We start from the raw sequence: 21,017 nt of genomic DNA, 5'->3' as shown, positions 1-21,017 counted from the left end.
ATATACTGATGACCTATCCGGTGGATAGGTCATCAGTTGTTCAGTAGTGGACAACCCCTTTAATGCCTCAGGCCTTAGTGTCCAGTGGTTTGGTGGCCCTCCCCATGGTGCGCAACAGTTTAATGAACACCTACTTGCTTCCAGCATTTTAGTCGTTTAATTACTCTTGTTACATAGTTACATAAGGTTTAAAAAAGACACAGGTCCATCAGGTCCATCAAGTCCAAACTATAGTACTACTGTGTTGATCAAGAGGAAGGCAAAACCCCCCATGAGGCAGATGTCAATTGCCTCTTTAGGGAAAAAATTCCTCCCCGACTCCAAATATGACAATCAGAATAAATCTCTGGATCAACATCCCATTTGCAGAATCTAGCAATCATAATTTGTAATATTATATTTTTCAAAAAAGGCATCAAGGCCCTTTTTGAACTTGTTCAAAGAATTAACCATCATGTGGCAGAGAGGTCCATATTCTCACTGCTCTTATACTAAATAATCCCCGTCTGAGATGATGGGTGAAACCTCTTCCTCTAGATGTAGAGGATGCCCCCTTGTCCTTGTTATAGATCTAGATCTAGGTGTAAAAAGATAATTACAAAGATCTCTGTACTGTCCAGTTATATATTTTTACATTGTAATTAGATCGCGCCTAAACCGTCTTTTTTCTAAACTGAATAGCCCAAATTTGATGACCTTTCTGGGTACAGCAATTCCACCATACCCTTAATTACTTCGGTCGTCCTTCTTTGCACCTATTCTACCATATTTTTCGAACCATAAGTTGCACCTGACTATAAGACGCACCCAGGTTTTAGACAACAGAAAATAGGAAAAAAATTCATATTTTACAACTTTTACTAGTTTTACAAAGCAAAAACTTTTTGTTAAAAAAAATAATTTGTTCTATTTCACCACATTCTGAGAGGCATTTTTTGGTACATACGATTTGTTTATCACTTTTTATTTCATTACGTTTTTAATTTTTTTACTTTTTATATTTTTTTACACTTTTGAAAATGTATCTATCTTTTTTTTTTTATACATTTTATTATTTCCCCTAGGTGACTTGAACCAACGATCATTAGATCGCTGGTACAATACACTGCAATACATGGATGAATTATGGAAACAGCGTAACTCGCTGAGCTATGCTGTTTCCGTAACTCCCATAGTAGTGAATGGCAGTTACAGAAGCAGCGTAGCATGCTACTGTTTCCATAACTACTATTCAGTTCTATGGGAGTTACGGAAACAGCCTAGCTCGCGGTGCTACGCTGTTAACGTAACTCCCATTCACTTATATGGGAGTTATCCAAACAGCGTATCTCCGCGAGCACTCGGCTGTTTCCGTAACTCCCGACCACCTAACCAGGAAGTGGCCGGGAGATAGAGGAGTAAACTAGAACGGGGTTTAGGGGGCCCGTTCTAGAGATAGGTGCGGACCACGGCATTTAACTAGTTAAATGGCCAGGAAAGCGCCATCGCTGTTCCCGGCCGTTAGAGCAGTGTGTCAGCTGTAAAATACAGCCGACATCTGCAATGTATGGAACAAGCTCAGCGCATGAGCCTGCTCCAAACATCACCCCCCCCCCTGCTCCACAATGTACCGGCACATCATGGGTCGGGAAGGAGTTAAGTAAGAAGCGGTCAGGGGGGGCCGGCACCGCCGATGAGCGTATTTAACGTCCGTGATACGCGCGTGAAATTCACGCGCGTCGCACGGACCTATGTTAGTCAATGGGGCCGTTCAGACATTCCATGATTTTCACGCAGCGTGTGTCCGCTGCGTAAAACTCACGACATGTCCTAAACTTGGGCGTTTTTCGCGCATTACGCACCCATTGAAGTCAATGGGTGCGTGCAAATCGCGCACAGCACACGGAAGCACTTCCGTGTGTCGCGTGTGATTCGGGCTACAGTTGTTAAATAAATGAATGGGAAAAAAAAGCACCACATTCATTGCAGTTTCTAAGCATCGAAACCACGTGTCATAAGGATGGCATATGTGTGAAAATCACGCAGCTACGCAGAATTCACTGATGACACACGGAACTGCAACGCGCGCAAAACGCAGTGTTTTTTGCGCGCGCAAAACGCACACGTTCGTGTGAATAAGGCCTCATAGTCTGAAAAATACGGTAGTTCAGCCATGTCCTTCTTATACACAGGTGCCTAAAATTGTACACCATATTTCATGTCTGACTAGTGATTTGTATAGAGGCAAATGTTCTTGTCATCAGCATCTATGCCTCTTTTGATGCATTCCATGATTTTATTTGCCTTGGCAGCAGCTGCCTGGCACTCGTTGCTAAAGTTGAGTTTACTCTCCACCAATATCCCCATGTATTTTTCAGTAGTAGTTTTACCCAGTGTTTTACTATTTCATGCATAATTGTAGAATTTGTTTCATAAACCTTACATTTATTGAAATTAAACGTAATTTGCCATTTCTCTGCCCCAACCCCAGCATCCCCAAATCCCTCTTTAGTATTACATTATCCTCCTCTGTGTTGATTACTTTACAAGGCTTAATATTATCTGCAAATATTGAAATTATACTCTGTAAACCCTCTACATGGTCATTAACCCCTTTAGGACGCAGCCTGTTTTGGCCTTGTGGCACAGCCGATTTTTTTCAAATCGGACATGTGTCACTTTATGTGGTAATAACTCCGGAATGCTTTTATCTATCCAAGCGATTCTGAGATTGTTTTCTCGTGACATATTGACACCCCAACATTTGTAAAGCATCTTCTTCCGATTACGGAAATACCTCATATGTGATAATAAACTGCTGTTTGGACCCACGGCAGCGCTCAGAAGGGAGGGAGCGCCATTTGGATTTTGCTGGATTGGTTTTTAGTGCCATGTCGCGATTGCAACGCCCTGAAGGGAACAAAATAGTGGAAACCCCCCAAAAATGACCCCATTTTGGAAGTAGACCCATCAAGGAATTTTTCTAGGGGTATAGTAAGCATTTATATTACACAGGTCTTTTGCAGAATTTAGTAGAATTAGGCCGTGAAAATAAATCTAAAAATTTTTGTCCACTAAAATGTTGCATTTTTTCATTTTCACAAGGCATAAAGGAGAAAAAGTCGCCCTAAATTTGTAACGCAATCTCTCCCGAGTATGACAATACCCCACATTCGGTAATAATTTATTTTTTTAATAGAAATGAATTAACCTTTGCAGGACTGATCCTTTTTTTCTTTTACATTTTAGTTTTTCACTCCCCGCCTTCCAAACGCCATAACTGTTTTATTTTTCCATGAATTGAGCGGTGTGAGGGCTTATTTATGGCAGGACGAGCTGTAGTTTTTATTGGTACCTATTTTTGGTACATGCAACTTTTTGATCACTTTTTATTACATTTTATTTAGAGCTTTGGTGGCCAAAAACAGTGATTTTGGCGTTTTAAATTCTTTATTTCTTACGGCGTTCATAATGCGCTATAAATGACAATTGTACTTTATTCTGCGGGTCAGTACGATTACGGCGATACCATATGTATATAGATTTTTTATGTTTTGCAGCGTTTGCACAATAAAATCAGTTCATTATAAAATAATTTATTTTCTGTGTCACCATATTCTGAGAGCCGTAACTTTTTTATTTTTCAGTCCAAAAAGCGGTGTAAGGGTTTGTTTTTTTGTGGGACGGGTTGTAGTTTTTATTGGTACTATTTTCGGGTACATGTGACTTTTTGATCACTTTTTATTCTATATTTTGGGAGGGGTGGTGACCAAAAAATAGTGATTCTGGCATAGTTTTTAGTTTGTTTTTTTTGCGGCGTTCACCGTGCAGTAAAAATAACATTATAGTTTTATAGATTGGGTTGTTACGAACGCGGTGATACCAAATATGTGTACTTTTTTTTTAACGGTTTCATTTTTTCCCTATAATAAGAGACTTATAGGAAAAAAAAATCTTTTATTTTTACACTTTTGTAAAACATTTTTATTAACTTTTTTTTTTACTTTTTTCTTTACTTTTTACACTTTCTTTTTTTACCTGCAGCTCTGAGTGCTGCTAGAATACATTACACTACCTAGGTAGTGTAACGTATTCCAACTGTCAGTGTGACGTTACAGTCACTCTGACAGTTAGTCTACGAGGACCGGCAGAGGCTGATCCAGATACATGGCTAACCCAGAGGCCATTGTCTGGCCCCCGGGTGCCATCACAAGCATCAGCAGCCCCCACAATTGCATGGGCGCTGCTGATGTGCTACAAACCCCCTACATGCGGAGATCGCAATCAAGCCCCGCATGTAACCGGTTAATTGCCGAAATCAGCGGCAATGAGCCGCTGATCGGCAACAGTGGAGTGTCAGCTGTCAGGGACAGCTGATCTCCCGGTTCCCGATGCACGCTGTCGTCGACACTGTCATAGACACTGTCATCGACAGTGTGCATCGCGAATGGCAGTGACGTCCTGTCACTCTGACAGGGAGTCTATCAGGAGGCTGATCCTGATAGGCTTCCGTACATGGCAGACACGGAGGCCATTACTTGGCCTCCGATCGCCATGCTAGCCATCTGAAAACCTCACGATTTCATCATGAGGTCTGCCGATGAGATAGAAACCCTTGAATGTGGTGATTGCAATCGATCACCGCAATCAAGGGGTTAATTGCCTAAATCAGCGGAAATAAGCCGCTGATCAGCATAGAGTGGAGTGTCAGCTGTCAGGGACAGCTGGCCTCCCGGTTCCCGGAGCACACTGTCGCCGACAGTGTGCACCGGGAACCACTCAGTAACTGTACGTCCCTGTGCGCTAAGACACTGGCCACATGGACGTACAGTTGCGTCGTGGTGCGCCTAGGGGTTAATAACATATTAAAAAGAAGAGGGCCCAATACTGACCCCTGTGGAACCCCACTGGTAACTGCGTCCCACTCTGAGGATGTACCATTAATAACCGCCCGCTGTTTTCTATCACTGAGGCAGTTCATAATCCAATTACACATATTTTCCCCCAGTCCCAGGATTTTTCATTTTATATACGAACCTGTTATGTGGCACAGTATCAAACACCTTTGAAAAGTCTAGATACAAAACATCCACAGCCTTACCCAGGTCTAGTCTATATATTACCTCCTCATAGCAGCTAATCATATTGGTTTAACAGGACCGATCTCTCATAAACCCATGCTGATTCTGCGTTAAGTTTTTTTCATTGAGTTACTGGAGAATAGCATCTCTTAGAAAACCCTCGATATTTTACAGGTCTATAGTTTCCTGGTTCACTTTTTGACCCCTTTTTGAATATTAGCAATTGCTATGTACCAGTCCTGTGAAACAGACCCGGTCATTATAGAATCCTTAAATATTATAAATAAGGGTCTGTCTATCACGGTACTTATTTCCTGCAGGACGCAGGGGTGTATACCATCCAGACCCAGTGATTTGTACTGTTTTTGAGGCGGCCCTGCACTTCTTGCTGGGTTTAGCAGATGACATTCAATAGAGAATTTACTTTATCCCTAATCATTTCATCTGACATTGGATTTTCCTATGTGAATACAGTTCAATGGTCTGGTGCCCCATTTTCTGGTGCCCAGGAGAAAAGTGTCAAAGTATATAGCGCTCAGTGATTTTGTGCATTAGTCCGTCAATGGTTCAGTTGCTCAAAGGTTTAGTACCTCCACTGTGGTTTAGTGTAGTGTAAATGCCAGTTTTAGAAATATGAGGTGAATCAGATAGATCCCTATGGACTTATTTAGTAAGTGAAGAGACAGGTTTAGATATAATGTATAATATGTGATTTGATGCACACTTTCTGGGAATCTCTTAGTTAGTTTGCAGCCACTAAGCCACCAGCATGGCGTTATTCAGCTTAGGTTTAGTATTTCAAGAATAGTTAGTAAGCTAATTCACAACTTACCGAGATGAGACTGGGAATGGGATCAGGCACATACGCATTGCGCATGTGCAGTCAAGCAAAATATACTGTCCTCAGCTTCATGTGCACAATGTGCATGCGCCCGATGCCGCGAGTTGTAATTTACTCTTGTGGGCAGGTTTGGTACACAAAACACCAGCTGCATTAACAGCTTGCTGGTGGTTTAGTGGTTTCAAGCCTACTAAGGCTTCATTCACATCTGCGTTGGGGTCCCGTTCTGACGTTCCGTCGGAGGTTCCCGTCATAACGGGACCCTGAGCAGACACAAACTGCCACCGACGGAAACCAGAGGTTTCTGATTCCATCACCAGTAATTTCAATGGTGACGGATCCGGTGCCCATCGCTTCTGTTTGTGTCTGTTGTGCACCGGACCCGTCCTTTTGCCAGAAGCAATATCATAGTCGATGGTTTCGGTGTCAGTTTGTGTCTGCTCAGGGTCCCGTTCTGACGGAAACCTCCGACGGAACGTCAGAACGGGACCCCAACGCAGATGTGAACGAAGCCTAACAAGTACATTAAAAAAAAAAATTATTCTTGCTAATTTTCACTAAAACTGAAATAAATTAAAATAGCCTCTAGATGGCAATATTTCTTTGGTTATTTTTCACAATCGGACCAGTATAGCTAAAAACAGGAAAGACACCCAGGGACTTTTTCTGTAGGCCAACCAGCAGACGCCCATAAGCATTTCCAAAAGCAGTACACATGGTATTAAAAAAATGCTGAGAGAGGAACAAGGTCACATTATTAGAAAAAACATACAATCTAAAAAAACATACAGATAGGTTAAGCGTGTATTTGTGTCTCTGTACAGCACTGAAGAATATGTTGATGCTATATAAGCAACAGAGAATAATAAATAATAAAAAAGTTTCCCGACAAATTGACTACAGCTCCATGTAGATATGTTGAGATGAACCTACATTGAGACAAGGTGCTTAACTTTAACATCGCTATGCACTTGCAGAAGTGCATCACACATATTCTATTAGGCCCCATGCACACGGACGTGCTTTTGCGGCCGCAATTCCCCCGAAAATCCACGGGAGAATTGTGGCCCCATTCATTCCTATGGGCCCATGCACACGACCGAGGTGTCCCGGTCTGTGCATGGCCCAGGAGCCTGGACCGCAGATAGAACGGACATGTCTTATTACAGCCGTGCTCAGCGGTCCAGGCTCATAGGAAACAATGGAAGCGGCCATGTGCCACTCCTCGGCTGGCACTCCGCGGCTGGCCGACCCGAAAATGTAATGCAAAACTCAGCGGGCAGATTTACTAAGTTGTGTACGTTTTAGACAGTGTAAACTAAGACAAGGCAATCAGAAAACGTACAAAACTTATCAAAGTGGTGCACACTGTATGATAAACTTGGCGCATCTAGCTAGACATGGCAGATAGTTTTCTTTTTCTTATACCACCTATTAGGCTGGGTTCCCACGACCTATTTTCAGGCATAAACGAGGCGTATTATGCCTCGTTTTACGTCTGAAAATAGGGCTCCAATACGTCGGCAAACATCTGCCCATTCATTTGAATGGGTTTGCCGACGTACTGTGCAGACGACCTGTAAATTGACTGCCTCGGCAAAGAAGTGCAGGGCACTTCTTTGCAACGTAATTTGAGCCGTTCTTCATTGAAGTCAATGAAGAGCAGCTCAAGATTTACGAGCGTCACAGACGCCTCGCATAATGCGAGGAGGAGCTTTTACGTCTGAAACGAGGCAGCTGTTTTCTCCTGAAAACAGTCTGTCTTTTCAGACGTAAAAGCCTCTCATCGTGTGCACATACCCTTAGTTGGCTTAAGGCCTTTTGACACTGGCCAATTATCAGAACGCTCGTTCCCGATAATTGTCCTGTGTAATAAGGGCAACAATCAGCCAATGAATGAGCAAACACTAATTCATCAGCTGATTGTATCGTTTCAAATGCCAAGATATTATCATTGTCGGCAGCGCATCTCCCTGTGTAAACAGGGAGATGCGCTGCTGACATGATAGTAATGTTTGGGTATGACCGATCAGAGAAACGTGCGCTCATCCCCATACTAGCCCCTTGTGAAAGGAGCAAACGAGCGCAGATCAACGACCTGTCTCGTTGATCGGCGCTCGTTTGCACAGCCCTCATCAGCCCATGTAAGACCACCTTTAGTCTATGCTAGTTTCTAGTGCAAAAATGTTGGCGAATTTTTTGGCACACGGTGTTACATTTTAAGCAACCCCCTTTTTTCTAAACTTTGTCCCTTTTCTCGCTACACTACATTCCCCCCTGTCGAGCATGTCGGAAAAAGTGTCTAAACAGTTAATAGATGTGGTGCATGCACGGCATGTATCCCAGAATATTAGCTTAATTTCAGCCAAAATTCTGGTGCATTTTGAAAAGTAAATCTGCCCCACTTTGTTTTGAATGTAGTGAGCACACTACCACGTTAGTAAGTCATGTGAAAAGCTCATACTGATCTCCTCACCACCACGACTCCCCGCTTGAAGTAGGACCTCTTAGTCCACACAACGTTTAGAGGGCACCTGTCAAACATGAGGATGTGAAGATGCCTTTGGATATATTTAGTGCCCGCTAGCTGATATCAGTAAAATCTGAGTCCAAAACAGAATGTTAGTAATATGTAACAGATAACAATACAATGAAAACAGCAAATTGCTTGAAATATTAGTGATCACAAAACATCACCATATTCTTAGTGTAATAAGCTGGCATGGGGCGTAACTAAAAAAGACTGGGCCCCATAGCAAACTTTTAACTGGGGCCCCCCACCAGGTGCTACACGCAGGCCCCCTTATAGATAGTGCCCCCTGTAGTTTGTGCCATACGCCCCCTCTGTAGACAGTGCTATACAGCCCCATATAGACAGTGTCATACAGCCCCCCCTGTAGACAGTGTCACACCCCATTTGTAGATAGCGACCCCCACCTCCCCTTGTAGATAGTGCCATAGAGCCCCTCTGTGTAGATATTGCCATAAAGCCCCCCTGCATATAGAGCCACACAGCCCCCTCCCTTGTATATAGTGCCACACAGCCCCCCCTTAGTAGACAGTGCCACACACAGACCCCTGTAGATTGCGCCACACACAGACCCCTGTAGATAGCAGCACAGCCCTCCCCTTGTAAATACTGCCATACAGCCCCCTAGTAGATAGTGCCACACAGCCCCGCCCTTAGTAGTGCCACACAGCGCCCCTTAGTAGTGCCACAAAGCACCTTGTATATAATGCCACACAGCTACCCCTTGTGTATAGTGCCACACAGCTCCCCCTTGTGTATAGTGCCACACAGCCCCTCTGTATATACTGCCACACAGCCCCCTAGTATATAGTGCCACCCTGCTTCCCCCTTATATATAGTGCCACTATGCTCCCCCTTGAATATAGTGCCACCCTGCTCCCCTCCCTTATATATAGTGCCAAAAAATCATATCAAAATCAAACCACCCATCCACTCGCTGCAGATCATACAGTGACTACATTACTGATTAGAGGCAGAATAAATATTTACATTAAGTAACTCACCGGTAACGTCTCAGATTCTAGTTCTTATTTTGTATTCTTCTCCATCCAGTCCAGACCTCTATGATGACTTCTCCACGACTCATTTCTGCAGTTTTCCGCTCAGATGTCTTCAGCTTCTCACTTTTAGAAACATTTCTGCACCTATAAACGAAGACAAAATTCTCAACACCCCTAAATATAATAGCGGCATACACTGCACCTCTAACTGTAATAACGCCATCCACTGTATCCCTGATTATAATAGTACCATACACTGTTACACACACACCCACACACACACACCTTTAGATAGTGCCCCTGTAATGTCTATGGCCGCGGACCGTCGTCCTGACTTACCCTCTGACGGCCCCGGCAACGGACAAGTGAGTTCTCGGCGGCATCTCCCTCCTGAGAAACTTCCTGGTCCGGACACTGTCTCCCGCAGGGCGCGCGCGCCCGTGCGTGCATGGCCTTAAAGGGCCAGTGCGCGCACAGTTGCAGAATATCTGCAATTAGCCCAGAATGCTGCTGGACTATAAAACGGGCTCTGCCCTCTTGATCATTGCCTGAGCGTTGTTGTGTTACCTAAAGTTTGTCATTGCAAATGGTCTCCTAGTGTTTTCCAGTTCCCAGTGTTACCCGTTCCTGCTGCCTGTATCCCGTGCTACGTTGCCTCTGTGCCATAAAGAGTTGGAGTTGTGTTGTTTCTTCCGCTGCATCTATTTTGTCACACCCCGCCAGGTGTCTGTCTACTATCGGAGCCTCATCTTAGACTGAATCCACCACTATTGTCTACATTGTACCTGTTTGCCCAACTGCTATCCTGCCATGCAGTACGGCCCAGTGGTTCCACACCCCGCGCCATGACAGTACGCTCAGGCCATGGACCCCGCCGGTCAATTTAAGTGCCTGTCTCTCTCCCAAGCCATGCAGGCAGACCTGCAAGTCCTGCGAGCATGACAGGATCAACTTCTTGTGGCAGTAGACTCCATGGCATAGCAGATAGGGGCGCTAGCTGCTTCCTTCTCTGCTCCTGTTCCAGCCTCTCCGACTGATCTTCCTGCTACATCTCCTGGCAGCTCCGGTTCTGATCCTCGGTTCTCGCTGCAACTGCCACCTCATTTCTATGCAAGCACGTGCAGGGGATTTCTTAACCAGTGTCATATCCACTTCACCCTTCACGCCAGAGCATTTCCTTTAGACGGAGCCAGGATCGCCTTCATTATTTCGTTACTTGCCAACAAGGCCCTGGCCTGGGCGAACCCAATCTGGGAACGACAGGGACCCGAGACTTCCAGGGGTTTGTGTGGTTATTCCGCACTGTGTTCGAGGAGCCTGGACGATTCTCATCGGCAGCTACTGCTATGCTGAACCTTCACCAGGAAGATGCCTCCGTGGGCAAGTACACCATCCACTTCCGGACCCTGGCAGGAGAGCTGTCCTGGAACAGCATTAGTAGCTGCCTTCTGGCATGGCCTATCATCCGAGATCAAAGACGAACTTGCTGCTCGGTATCTACCACCTACCTCGGACGACCTAATTCTACTTGCCACCCGAGTGGACATGAGGCTCAGAGAAAGATCCCAAGAGGTTTGACAAGAGAGAAGGCTTCCTAGACTGGCCCCCAACTTCCAGCAACCCCTCTTGCCTTCATCTACTGCTCCACCCAAGGTCCCGATGCAAGTGGATCGGCTTAAACTGTCTGTCCAGTAGAAACAGCGGAGGCACAATTCTGGACTCTGTGTCTGTGTCCCCAGAAGCCAAAAAACTCCAACGCCTAGGATTGGTTGGAGAGACAACACTGGGAGAAACAGCATTCGATAGGGAACTCTCCTCCAAGCTGTTCATCCCTGTGACCATTGTCGCTGGCGAGAGGCCCCATCCGGTCTCTGCCTACCGGGACTCTGGCTCTGCAGCCAATTTCATACGCCAAGACCTTGTGGATCTTCTTCACTTGCCCACTACCCTTCTGGAGAAGCCGTTGACCGTTGCCTTGGTAGATGGACTTCTGCTGCCCGACTCAATATTGTCTGTGACCAAGCCGCTGAGGCTTCAAGTGGGAGCTCTTCACTCTGACCTCATCTCCCTGTTTGTCCTGCCCAAGGCCGTCAACCCCGTGCTGCTGGGATTGCCTTGGCTCCGTCTACATGCCCCATTCCTGGATTGGAACACCGGAGAAGTTCTCCAGTGGGGCCCCAAGTGTCTCAACCGCTGTCTGGGGCATATCCATCTGCCTCAGTCTCCTCCGCATCAGTCATTGGCAGGGTTGCCTCCTTGTTACTCCCAGTTCTCAGATGTATTCGACAAGAAGGACGCAGAGACGTTGCCACCACATCGAGCGTATGATTGTCCTATTGACTTGGTTCCTGATTCGTCCCCTCCTTGCGTTAGAGTATACCCTCTCTCCTTACCTGAAACCCAGTCAATGTCTGCCTATGTTATGGAGAATCTAAAGAGGGGCTTCATACATAAATCCTCATCCCCGGCTGGAACCGGATTTTTCTTTGTCAAGAAAAAAGACGGATCCCTCCGACCCTGGTAGTTGACTACCAGGGTCTCAACCAGATCACGGTAAAAAACAGATACCCATTGCCTTTAATCTCTGAACTGTTTGATCGCATACGGGGGGCAATTTTTTTTCTAAACTAGACCTGCGGGGGGCCTACAATCTAATCCGGATTTGTCAGGATAACGAGTGGAAGACTGCATTTAATACACGTGATGGGCACTACGAATACCTGGTTATGCCCTTCGGCCTGTGTAACGCCCCGTGGTTTTTCAAGAATTCGTCAATGACATTTTTCGTGATCTCCTCTATGTCTGTGTTGTGGTGTATCTCTATGACATTTAGATTTTTTTCCCCAGATCCAGTAACTCATCAAAGACATGTCCGCCAGGTTTTGCTTTGATTAAGGGAGAATCACCTATATGCCAAGCTGGAGAAGTGCGTGTTTGAAAGAAAGTCTCTACGTTCCTAGACTATATCATCTCCAATTAGGGCCTGAAAATGGACTGTGAGAAGGTAAAGGCTGTCCTGGAATGGCCACGCCCTCAAGGCTTAAGGGCCATACAGCGCTTCCTGGTATTTGCCAACTTCTACCGGCTATTCATTCCCAACTTCTCCTCATTGACAGCTCCCATCTCTACCCTTACCAAAAAGGGCATTAATGCCAAGGTGTGGTCTCGAGAAGCAGAGGCCGTGTTCAAGAGCTTAAAGAAGGCCTTCACGTCAGCCTCAATTCTTCATCATCCTGATGTGTCCCTACAGTTTTCGTTGGAGGTAGACGCCTCCTCTGTTGGTGCTGGCGCACTTTTGTTCCAGAGAGGTTCAAAAGTCAAGACTGTGGTATGTGGCTACTACTCTAAGCTTTTTTCTCCCGCAGAGCGCAACTACTCGATTAGATTGGGAGTTACTGGCCATCAAGCTGGCCCTGCAGGAGTGGAGACACCTACTAGAAGGCGCAGCTCATCCAATCCTGCTCTTCACGGACCACAAGAACCTCACCTATCTTCAGACGGCTCAACGGCTGAATCCTCGTCAAGCCAGGTGGTCGCTGTTCTTCGCTCTGTTCCAGTTTGAGCTCCACTACCGACCTGCCAACAAGAATGTGAGGGCCAATGCCTTGTCTAGGTCGTTTGAGACAGAGGACGCTGTGGAGTCCCCACAGAATATTATTGACCCTTCCTGCATCTTCTCTGTCAACCCTCTGCAAGTTAGGGGTACGTTTACGTTTTGCACGTCTGGCAGACAGAGGAAGAACCCTTCGCTTGGGACACAGTTCCAAGCTGGCAGGTCACGCAGGTGCACGTAAGACCCAAGACCTAATTGCCCGTCAGTTCTGGTGGCCCACGCTGCCCAAAGATGTCATGGATTTTGTCTCCTCCTGTATGGTGTGCGCAGCAAATAAAGTTGCCCACTCCAGACCAGCTGGTCTGCTCCAACCACTGCCTGTGCTTGATGCCCCCTGGCGACATATTGCAATGGACTTTGTCACAGATCTGCCTCTCTCTGCTGGATGCAGTGTGGTCTGGGTGGTGGTGGATCGATTTTCCAAGATGGCTCATTTTGTTCCACTGACTGGTCTGCCTTCTGCTTCCCGACTGGCCAATCTCTTTGTTCAACACATCTTCCGTCTGCACGGCTTGCCTCTGCATATTGTCTCGGATCAAGGGTTCCAGTTCACCACAAAGTTCTGGAGAGCACTCTGCGGTCTCCTCGATGTAAAGTTGGACTACTCCTCGGCCTACCATCCCCAGTCCAATGGTCAAGTCGAGAGGGTTAACCAGCTTATGGAGAACTATTTGCGGCACTTTATCTCCAGACAGCATGATGACTGGGTGCAGCTGCTTCCCTGGGCTGAATTCTCCTATAATAACCATACTAGTGAGTCCACCACCTCCGGTACGTTCTTCATCAACATCCACGAATACCTCTTTCTGTCTCCACTATGTCCGAGGTGCCTGCAGCTGACTCTACTTTCAGGGACTTTCTGCAGATATGGCAGCAGACACGATCCTCTATTTTGCTGGCGGTTGATCGCATGAAGAAAAAGGCAGACACTAGAAGACGAGAACCTCCCCAGTTTCTTCCAGGTACTAAGGTTTGGCTATCTTCCAGGAATATCCAGCTGAGGGTGCCGTCTTGCAAGTTTGCCCCCAGGTTCCTCGGACCCTTCGAGATTCTGCTGCAAATTAATACCGTCTCTTAGAAGCTTCGGCTGACTCCTACCCTCAAGATCTAAAACTCCTTTCATGTCTCCTTGCTGAAGCCTGTGGTCATGAACCGCTTCTCTAGGACTCCTAGTTCCGCAGTGGCTCCTGGCGGATCGTCAGGTACTTTCGAGGTGAGAGAGATCCTGGCCCCCAAGAAAGTAGGAGGTAGGACGTTTTATTTAGTGGATTGGAGGGGATTTGGTCCAGAGGAGAGGTCTTGGGAGCCAGAGGAGAACATCGATGCTCCTGTCCTCGTGAAGAGATTTCTCTTCTGCTCTGGTCCCAAGAAGAGGGGGCGTAAGAGGGGGGATACTGTAACGTCTATGGCCGCGGACCGTCGTCCTGACTTACCCTCTGACGGCCACGGCCATGGACGAGTGAGTTCTCGGAGGCATCTCCCTCCTGAGAGAGACGCACTTACTTCCTGGTACGAACAGTGTCTCCCGCAGGGCGCACGCCTGCGCGTGCACGGCCTTAAAGGGCCAGTGCATGCACATTTGCAGAATATCTGCAATTAGCCCAGAATGCTGCTGGACTATAAACGGGGATCTGCCCTCTTGATCATTGCCTGAGCGTTGTTGTGTTACCTAAAGTTTGTCATTGCAAATAGTCTCCTAGTGTTTTCCAGTTCCCAGTGTTACCCGTTCCTGCTGCCTGTACCCTGTATCCCGTGCTACTGTGCCGTCAAGAGTTGGAGTCGTGTTGTGTCTTCTGCTGCATCTATTGTGTCAGTGTCTACTATCGGAGCCCCATCTTAGCCTGAATTCACTGCTACTGTCTACATTGCCTCAGGTACCCTTTCTGGACTATGGACATTGCATTGTACCTGTTTGGCCAGCTGCTATCCCGCTAAGCGGTATGGCCCAGTGGGTCGACACCACGCACCGTGACAGCCCCCATAGCCCCCCTGTAGATAGTGACCCACATAGAGCCCCTGTATATAGTGCCCACATATGGACTCCAGAGCTGCAAGGCAATAGTGCTAACCACTGAGCCACCGTGCTGCCCATTATATAGCTTCCCCTATAGATAGTGCTCCACATATAGCCCACCTCTGTAGATAGTGCCTCACATATAGCTCCACCTATATATAGTGGCCCACATATAGCCCACCCCTGTAGACAGTGTCCTACATATAGCCCCCCTGTAGATAGTGCCCCACAGGTAACCCACCCCTGTATATAGTGTCCCACATATAGCCCACCCCTAAAGATAGTGCCCTACAAATAGCTTAGCCTATAGATAGTGCTCCACATATAACCCACCCCTGTATATAGTGTCCTTGATATAGCTCCCCCTGTATATAGTGCTCCACATCCCTACATATAGACCCCCCCCCCCCCTGTAGATAGAGCCCCCCTGTAGATCATGCCACACACAGATTTATTAGAAAAAAAAGAAAACTTTACATACTCACATAATCCAGTTCCCGCGCCGTCCGGTGGCAATGCAGACCTGCATTCTTTTGAGCAAGTTTGCTGGGGTTGAAAGACCCAAGCGGCGCCATGATGTCATCGCGCCGCTAGCGTCATTGTAAGGTGCTGAATGGTCAGGTGCCATTCAGCGCTAATGCATGCATTTGTACCTGTGTGCTATAGATGCAGGTACAATTACTGCAGGAGGAGATGGCTGTCGCTAGCACCGGGGCCCCCTCCGGTGTGAGCGACACAACATGCCCCCTATAAATGTTAGAGGCCTGGCAGCGCGGGCCCTGTAGTGGCGTCGCTACTGCTGTAGCAGCCATATTTGCTGCTAGCGGCGCCACCAGGCACGGGCCCCCTCATGCCGCGGGCCCCGTAGCAGCCGCCATGGCTGCTACAGCGGTATTTACACCACTGAAGCTGGCCACGCATGCTTCCCCAGGAGAAATGGAATTAGGGCAGGTTTGAGCTAATAGAAATTCTGTGAACACACTGCATATACAAATAACATTATACCATGGACCAGGACTCGGTCAGTAGGGACTGAAAACTTTATGTACTACTGGCACCAGGAAATGTACATGTATATACTACTTAGGATATCAAGGATTTCAATTTTTTTCTTTTATTAGACAACCACAAAAGCATAAATCTTTATTTGTCATAAATAAATAAGGCTGCAAAACCTAAATAGACAAATGGATAAAAAAAATATAAAGTTAGTTCACACAGAGATTTTTGACGCTGATTTTGACTCGTAAACCATGTTTGAATCAACGCCAATAAACAGCCCAAATTGTTCCCTATTTATTTCTATGGGAGGCACAGAGACTTGTTTTTCTCAAGCGGCTTTTGGCCACTCGCGGAAAATAGAAGTGGCATGTTCCTTCAGATTCCACCTCTGACCTCCCATTGAAATCAATGGGAGGCAGAAAAAACCCAAGGCGCTCATTTCTGAATGTGTTTTGCAGCATTTTTTGACCACGGTTGTTGCATTATATTCAGCAGCCACGGGCAAGGAAGGCTACGAAAAACACAGAGAAAAAGAAGTGCTCGCAGTTCAAAATCTGCCCCAAAATTCCAGAAGGAATTCTGAGGCAGATTTTTTCTGCCTGCAAAAAACTCAGGGTGAACTAGGCCATAGCCATAGGACATATGGACAGGGGTTATCCTGATGGGGATATTTCAGATGGCAAAACCCCTTTAAAACCCTTTGGCACTGCTTAGAGATTTCTGAAAATCTGTCACAACATTCTAAAGGACCTTTTATGCAGAGTACATTTCGATGCAAGCGAATTAGGTTTTAAAAAAAAAAAACCATTTATAAACAGCGGAAAAAAATCTGTGTAGATTTCAGGGCATTCTATACATTTTCAAATCTGCAGCATGTCCTATATGTCTAGATTTCATCTGGATTTCTGTATTAGATTTCACCCCTTGCACTGCAGCACATGCGGATCTTGATGCAGATTTGTCGTGGGTTTGAACATGTCCTAACTGAAATCTCTAAATAGTACCAAAGGGGTTTAAGTGTCCTATAGAGACATTTACACTGTGGAGATAAGTGGTGGTCCAAGATCACAGACTTCGCCAAAGGGATCTTCTCACATACAGTATATATTTTTATGACATATCAGAAGATCATTTCGACTGGATTTGCCTTTTAAAGAGGCTCTGTCAGCACATTATAAGTGGCCTATCTTGTACATAATGTGATCGGCGCTGTAATGTAGATTACAGCAGTGGTTTTTATTTAGAAAAATGATCTATTTTCACCAAGTTATGACCTATTTTAGATTTATGCTAATGACTTTCTTAATAGACAAATGGGTGTGTTTTTACTTTTTACCATGTGGGTGTTGTGGAGAGAAGTGTATGAAGCTGACCAATCAGCGTCATACACTTCTCTCCATTCATTTACTCTGCACATAGTGATCGTGCTAGATCATAATGTGCAGTCACATACTCACACATTAACGTTACTGAAGTGTCTTGACAGTAAATAGACATCGCGTCCAACCAGGACGGGATGTCTATTCACAATCCCGACACTTCTGTAACGTTTGTGTGGGACTTACTCACACAGCACATCGAGATCACGCTGGGCTGTCATTTACAGCGAGATCTCGCGAGATTACGCTTGCTGTGCTGTAAGTCCCACACAAACGTTACCGAAGTGTCGGGATTGTGATTAGACATTCCGTCCTGGTTGGATGCGATGTCTATTTACTGTCAAGACACTTCAGGACCGTTAATGTGTGTGTATGTGACTGCACATAGTGAACAATGCAGGATCACTATGTGCTGAATACATGAATGGAGAGAAGTGTATGACGCTGATTGGTCACTGATTGGTCAGCGTCATATACTTCTCTCCACAACACCCACTTGGTCAAAAGTAAATCACGCCCAGTTGTCCATTAAGAAAGTCATTAGCATAAACGTAAAATAGGTCATAACTTGGTGAAAAATGATTGTTTTTCTAAATAAAAACCACTGCTGTTATCTACATTACAGCGCCGATCGCATTATGTACAAGATAGGCCACTTATAATGTGGTGACAGAGCCTCTTTAAGTATTAGAATGAATATTCCAGATCTGTATATAAACTGAGCATGCTGGTAATCCATGTCTTGAAGATCTTATAAACTAAGTAGTGTAATTAGAGCCAAATTGACGCAATAGGATTACATTTAAGTACATTTAAAGTGTGCATGCTGCTTGTGGTAAAATAGAGAGTGGAAATGGTTCACAGGAAAGTTCTAGGTTAGAATTTACCTAAAAATAAAAGTAGTTGTAAGTCTTATTATAGCTAAATATCTTTTCTAAACGTGGATTTCCCTGGCATCTCTGCATGTTCTGCTGTAATGGAATTCTACTGCAGAGATGAGCGAATTGATCCTAAACTAATTTGTCTAACGTTGGTCAAAATTTTCCAAAAATGTGAAACTTTTGGGGTTGGAGATACAGAAATCAACAAAATGGCGGCCACTGACTGCTGTTTTACAGATTAGAAAAGAAAGGGAGAAGAAGCAATTTAAAATAAATACCATATCCCCTGGTCTCCCGCAGCATCACGTCCTGGCCTCCTGAGATGGTGTTCTTTTGTCCAATGTGACCGGTGCTACGACGCCTCTCTTCCAGCCTCCTGAAAGGATGTCTATTTGTCCCATGTGACCGCTGCTGCGATGAGTTCCTGGCGCCCCCCTGAGATTACGTCGTTTTGTCCCATGTGGCCTGCCAATCACCGGCTGAATCAAATTATAGAAAACAATATATTCCTGAGCTCAGTGTCTCCTCATCTATCCTATGCTGCTCTCAAACATGGCAGCATAGAAAACCTAACAGATTCACTTTTAGAAATTGCCAAACAAGCACTAGCATTTCCTGTAAAGTAGATTCAAAATGTACTTGACCTTTAACCAATATTACAGAAGAGAAAAGGTAAATCTAAAGGTATTTTTTTTATTACATTACTTTTACATTTTATTTTAAATTACTTTACATTTTTATTTTATTACTGTTTTATAACCGTGAAAGAGAAAATAAGTAACATGCAAACAGCATAACAAAGTCATTACAACAACTATATTCATCATGTCTATCACCCAGTGTGATATTTTCACAAATCTTTTTCTGAATATTTATACATTTTCCGGTGAGAGGAAACAATTTACAGGAATGATATATCTAGTAGCCAATCAGCATCATACACTTCTCATCGTTCCAGCCCAGCTTCTTTCACTGCACAATCACACTGTAACAATGGACTGGAACGATGAGAAGTGTATGACGTTGATTGGTCACTGATTGGTCAGCCTCCTACACTCCCCTGTACAAAGCGCAGTTGGTAAAAAGTAAAAACATGCCCAGTTGTCTATTAAGAAACTAATTAGCATAAATCTAAAATTGCTCATAACTTGCTGAAAAATGATAGTTTTTCAAAATAAAAACCACTGCTGTTATCTACATTACAGATTATGTAGGAGAAAGGGAATTTATAATGTGGTGACAGAGCCTCTTTAAAGGGGTTTTACTCAGCTGTATACCCAGCCGCTACCGGGAAAGAGGTAGTATTACATGGCATCTATTCAAATAAATGGGAAACCATATAAAAAAGCCTGGGTCAGGTCAGCCAGAGATGCTCTTAATGTCTGACTGATCTGGTTTGCAGAGTAGGTCCCCGCTCTATGATGTCTATATGGCCCTACAGATCATATGGACAACGCTTGACTTGAGTACAGTGTATTCATGCTGGTAAGCATAATATAATTTCTAACTAAAATAATATCTGCAGATTTTCTTCACAAATACCATACATCATTATGTATTTTTTAAGGCTGGAATGTTACCAATCATTTGTATACAGTTAGAAAGACCAGAAAAATCAAGTGAGCTATTTATAGTAGAACAGAAGGATCATAGCAATAATTTCTCCAAAAATGTGTTTCCTGTCCTGTGATGAACTCTTGTAGCTCGAGATTCGAGATATCTGAGTGTGAGACAGAGATTTCATCTGCTTTATTTTCTCTCGGATTCTGTCATGTCCTGTTTCATGATGGTTTTGCTTTTAGAAATCCCATTAGTAAAAAAGCCATTGAGGCCTTTGTGTGATGAGAACGTCTTTTGTGTTATGATAGGCTTTTATTCCCACAGCCAGAGATCCTCACAGCTCATTATGTTGTTCAATTTCTTTTTTAGACTTTCTGCCTATCACAAATTAAGGAAGCTGATAAAGCAGAATACATACATTAACTGGCCCGAAGACCCCGAGGGCCATGAATTCTTCTGGTTCAAGCTTCGGAAAGCATTAGAAGCTGGTATATATGAAGAGGACACAATACAGCTTTCTGTGGCTAACTGACAACATGGATGCTAAAAAAAATGTCTGTTATAAAATATTGTATTTCAGGATCAGAAATTGTATCTGCATTGCGGGTAGTCTGATAGATGGGATATATATAGCCACACATTATTTTTCTAGACATTCCAAACAAGATGTATCAAACTTGATTTTCATAATTCATACTTAGCTTATATGACATAATAACAGTAAATAAAATCACTGCATAACCAACTAATATTCTTTGTGTTTCAATTCCTCACCATTTTCAAGATGTTATTAAAAAATGACTGAAAATTGGTTCTGTCCTTGCCTTACTCACACAGCAGCTGGGCCTTTACAATGTATCAGTGTAGGCATGGGCGTAATGATCGTAGACTCATGGAATGCGACCATGGCCAAAGTTAAGGGAGCCCGGGAGACTCCAGCAAATACGACAGACCTCTCGGACTCCTGTCTGTCCACTCTTCACCATTTGGTGGTTCAGTGTGTGATGCTGATGCTTGCAGACTACATCGCCCCACCTGTCCTTTCACATCCGATGGCCTGAGCTGGCCGCTGGTGCCCGTCCCTTCCTTTCCTGGCCACATACTCCAAGGAGGAGCCTGACTTGGAGGAAGAACAA

The 21,017-nt window shown here is 44.9% G+C and overlaps 1 protein-coding gene across 1 annotated transcript in view; it reads left to right on the top strand.

Moving 5' to 3' along the window:
- The window catches only part of LOC142661461 (uncharacterized), a 29,040-nt gene extending 8,607 nt beyond the window's left edge, over window positions 1-20,433 (top strand). Inside the window, exon 2 of the mRNA XM_075838859.1 lies at window positions 20,251-20,433. Coding sequence (XP_075694974.1) covers window positions 20,251-20,413 — 163 coding nt within the window. The 3' untranslated portion in view covers window positions 20,414-20,433. The remainder of the gene's footprint in view (window positions 1-20,250) is intronic.
- Window positions 20,434-21,017: the final 584 nt, after the last annotated feature.

This window comes from Rhinoderma darwinii, chromosome 10 (assembly GCF_050947455.1).
Source record: "Rhinoderma darwinii isolate aRhiDar2 chromosome 10, aRhiDar2.hap1, whole genome shotgun sequence".
Classification (NCBI taxonomy): domain Eukaryota; kingdom Metazoa; phylum Chordata; class Amphibia; order Anura; family Rhinodermatidae; genus Rhinoderma; species Rhinoderma darwinii.
Note: the sequence above shows the minus strand (reverse complement) of the source record. Positions and strands in the feature narration are given on the sequence as shown.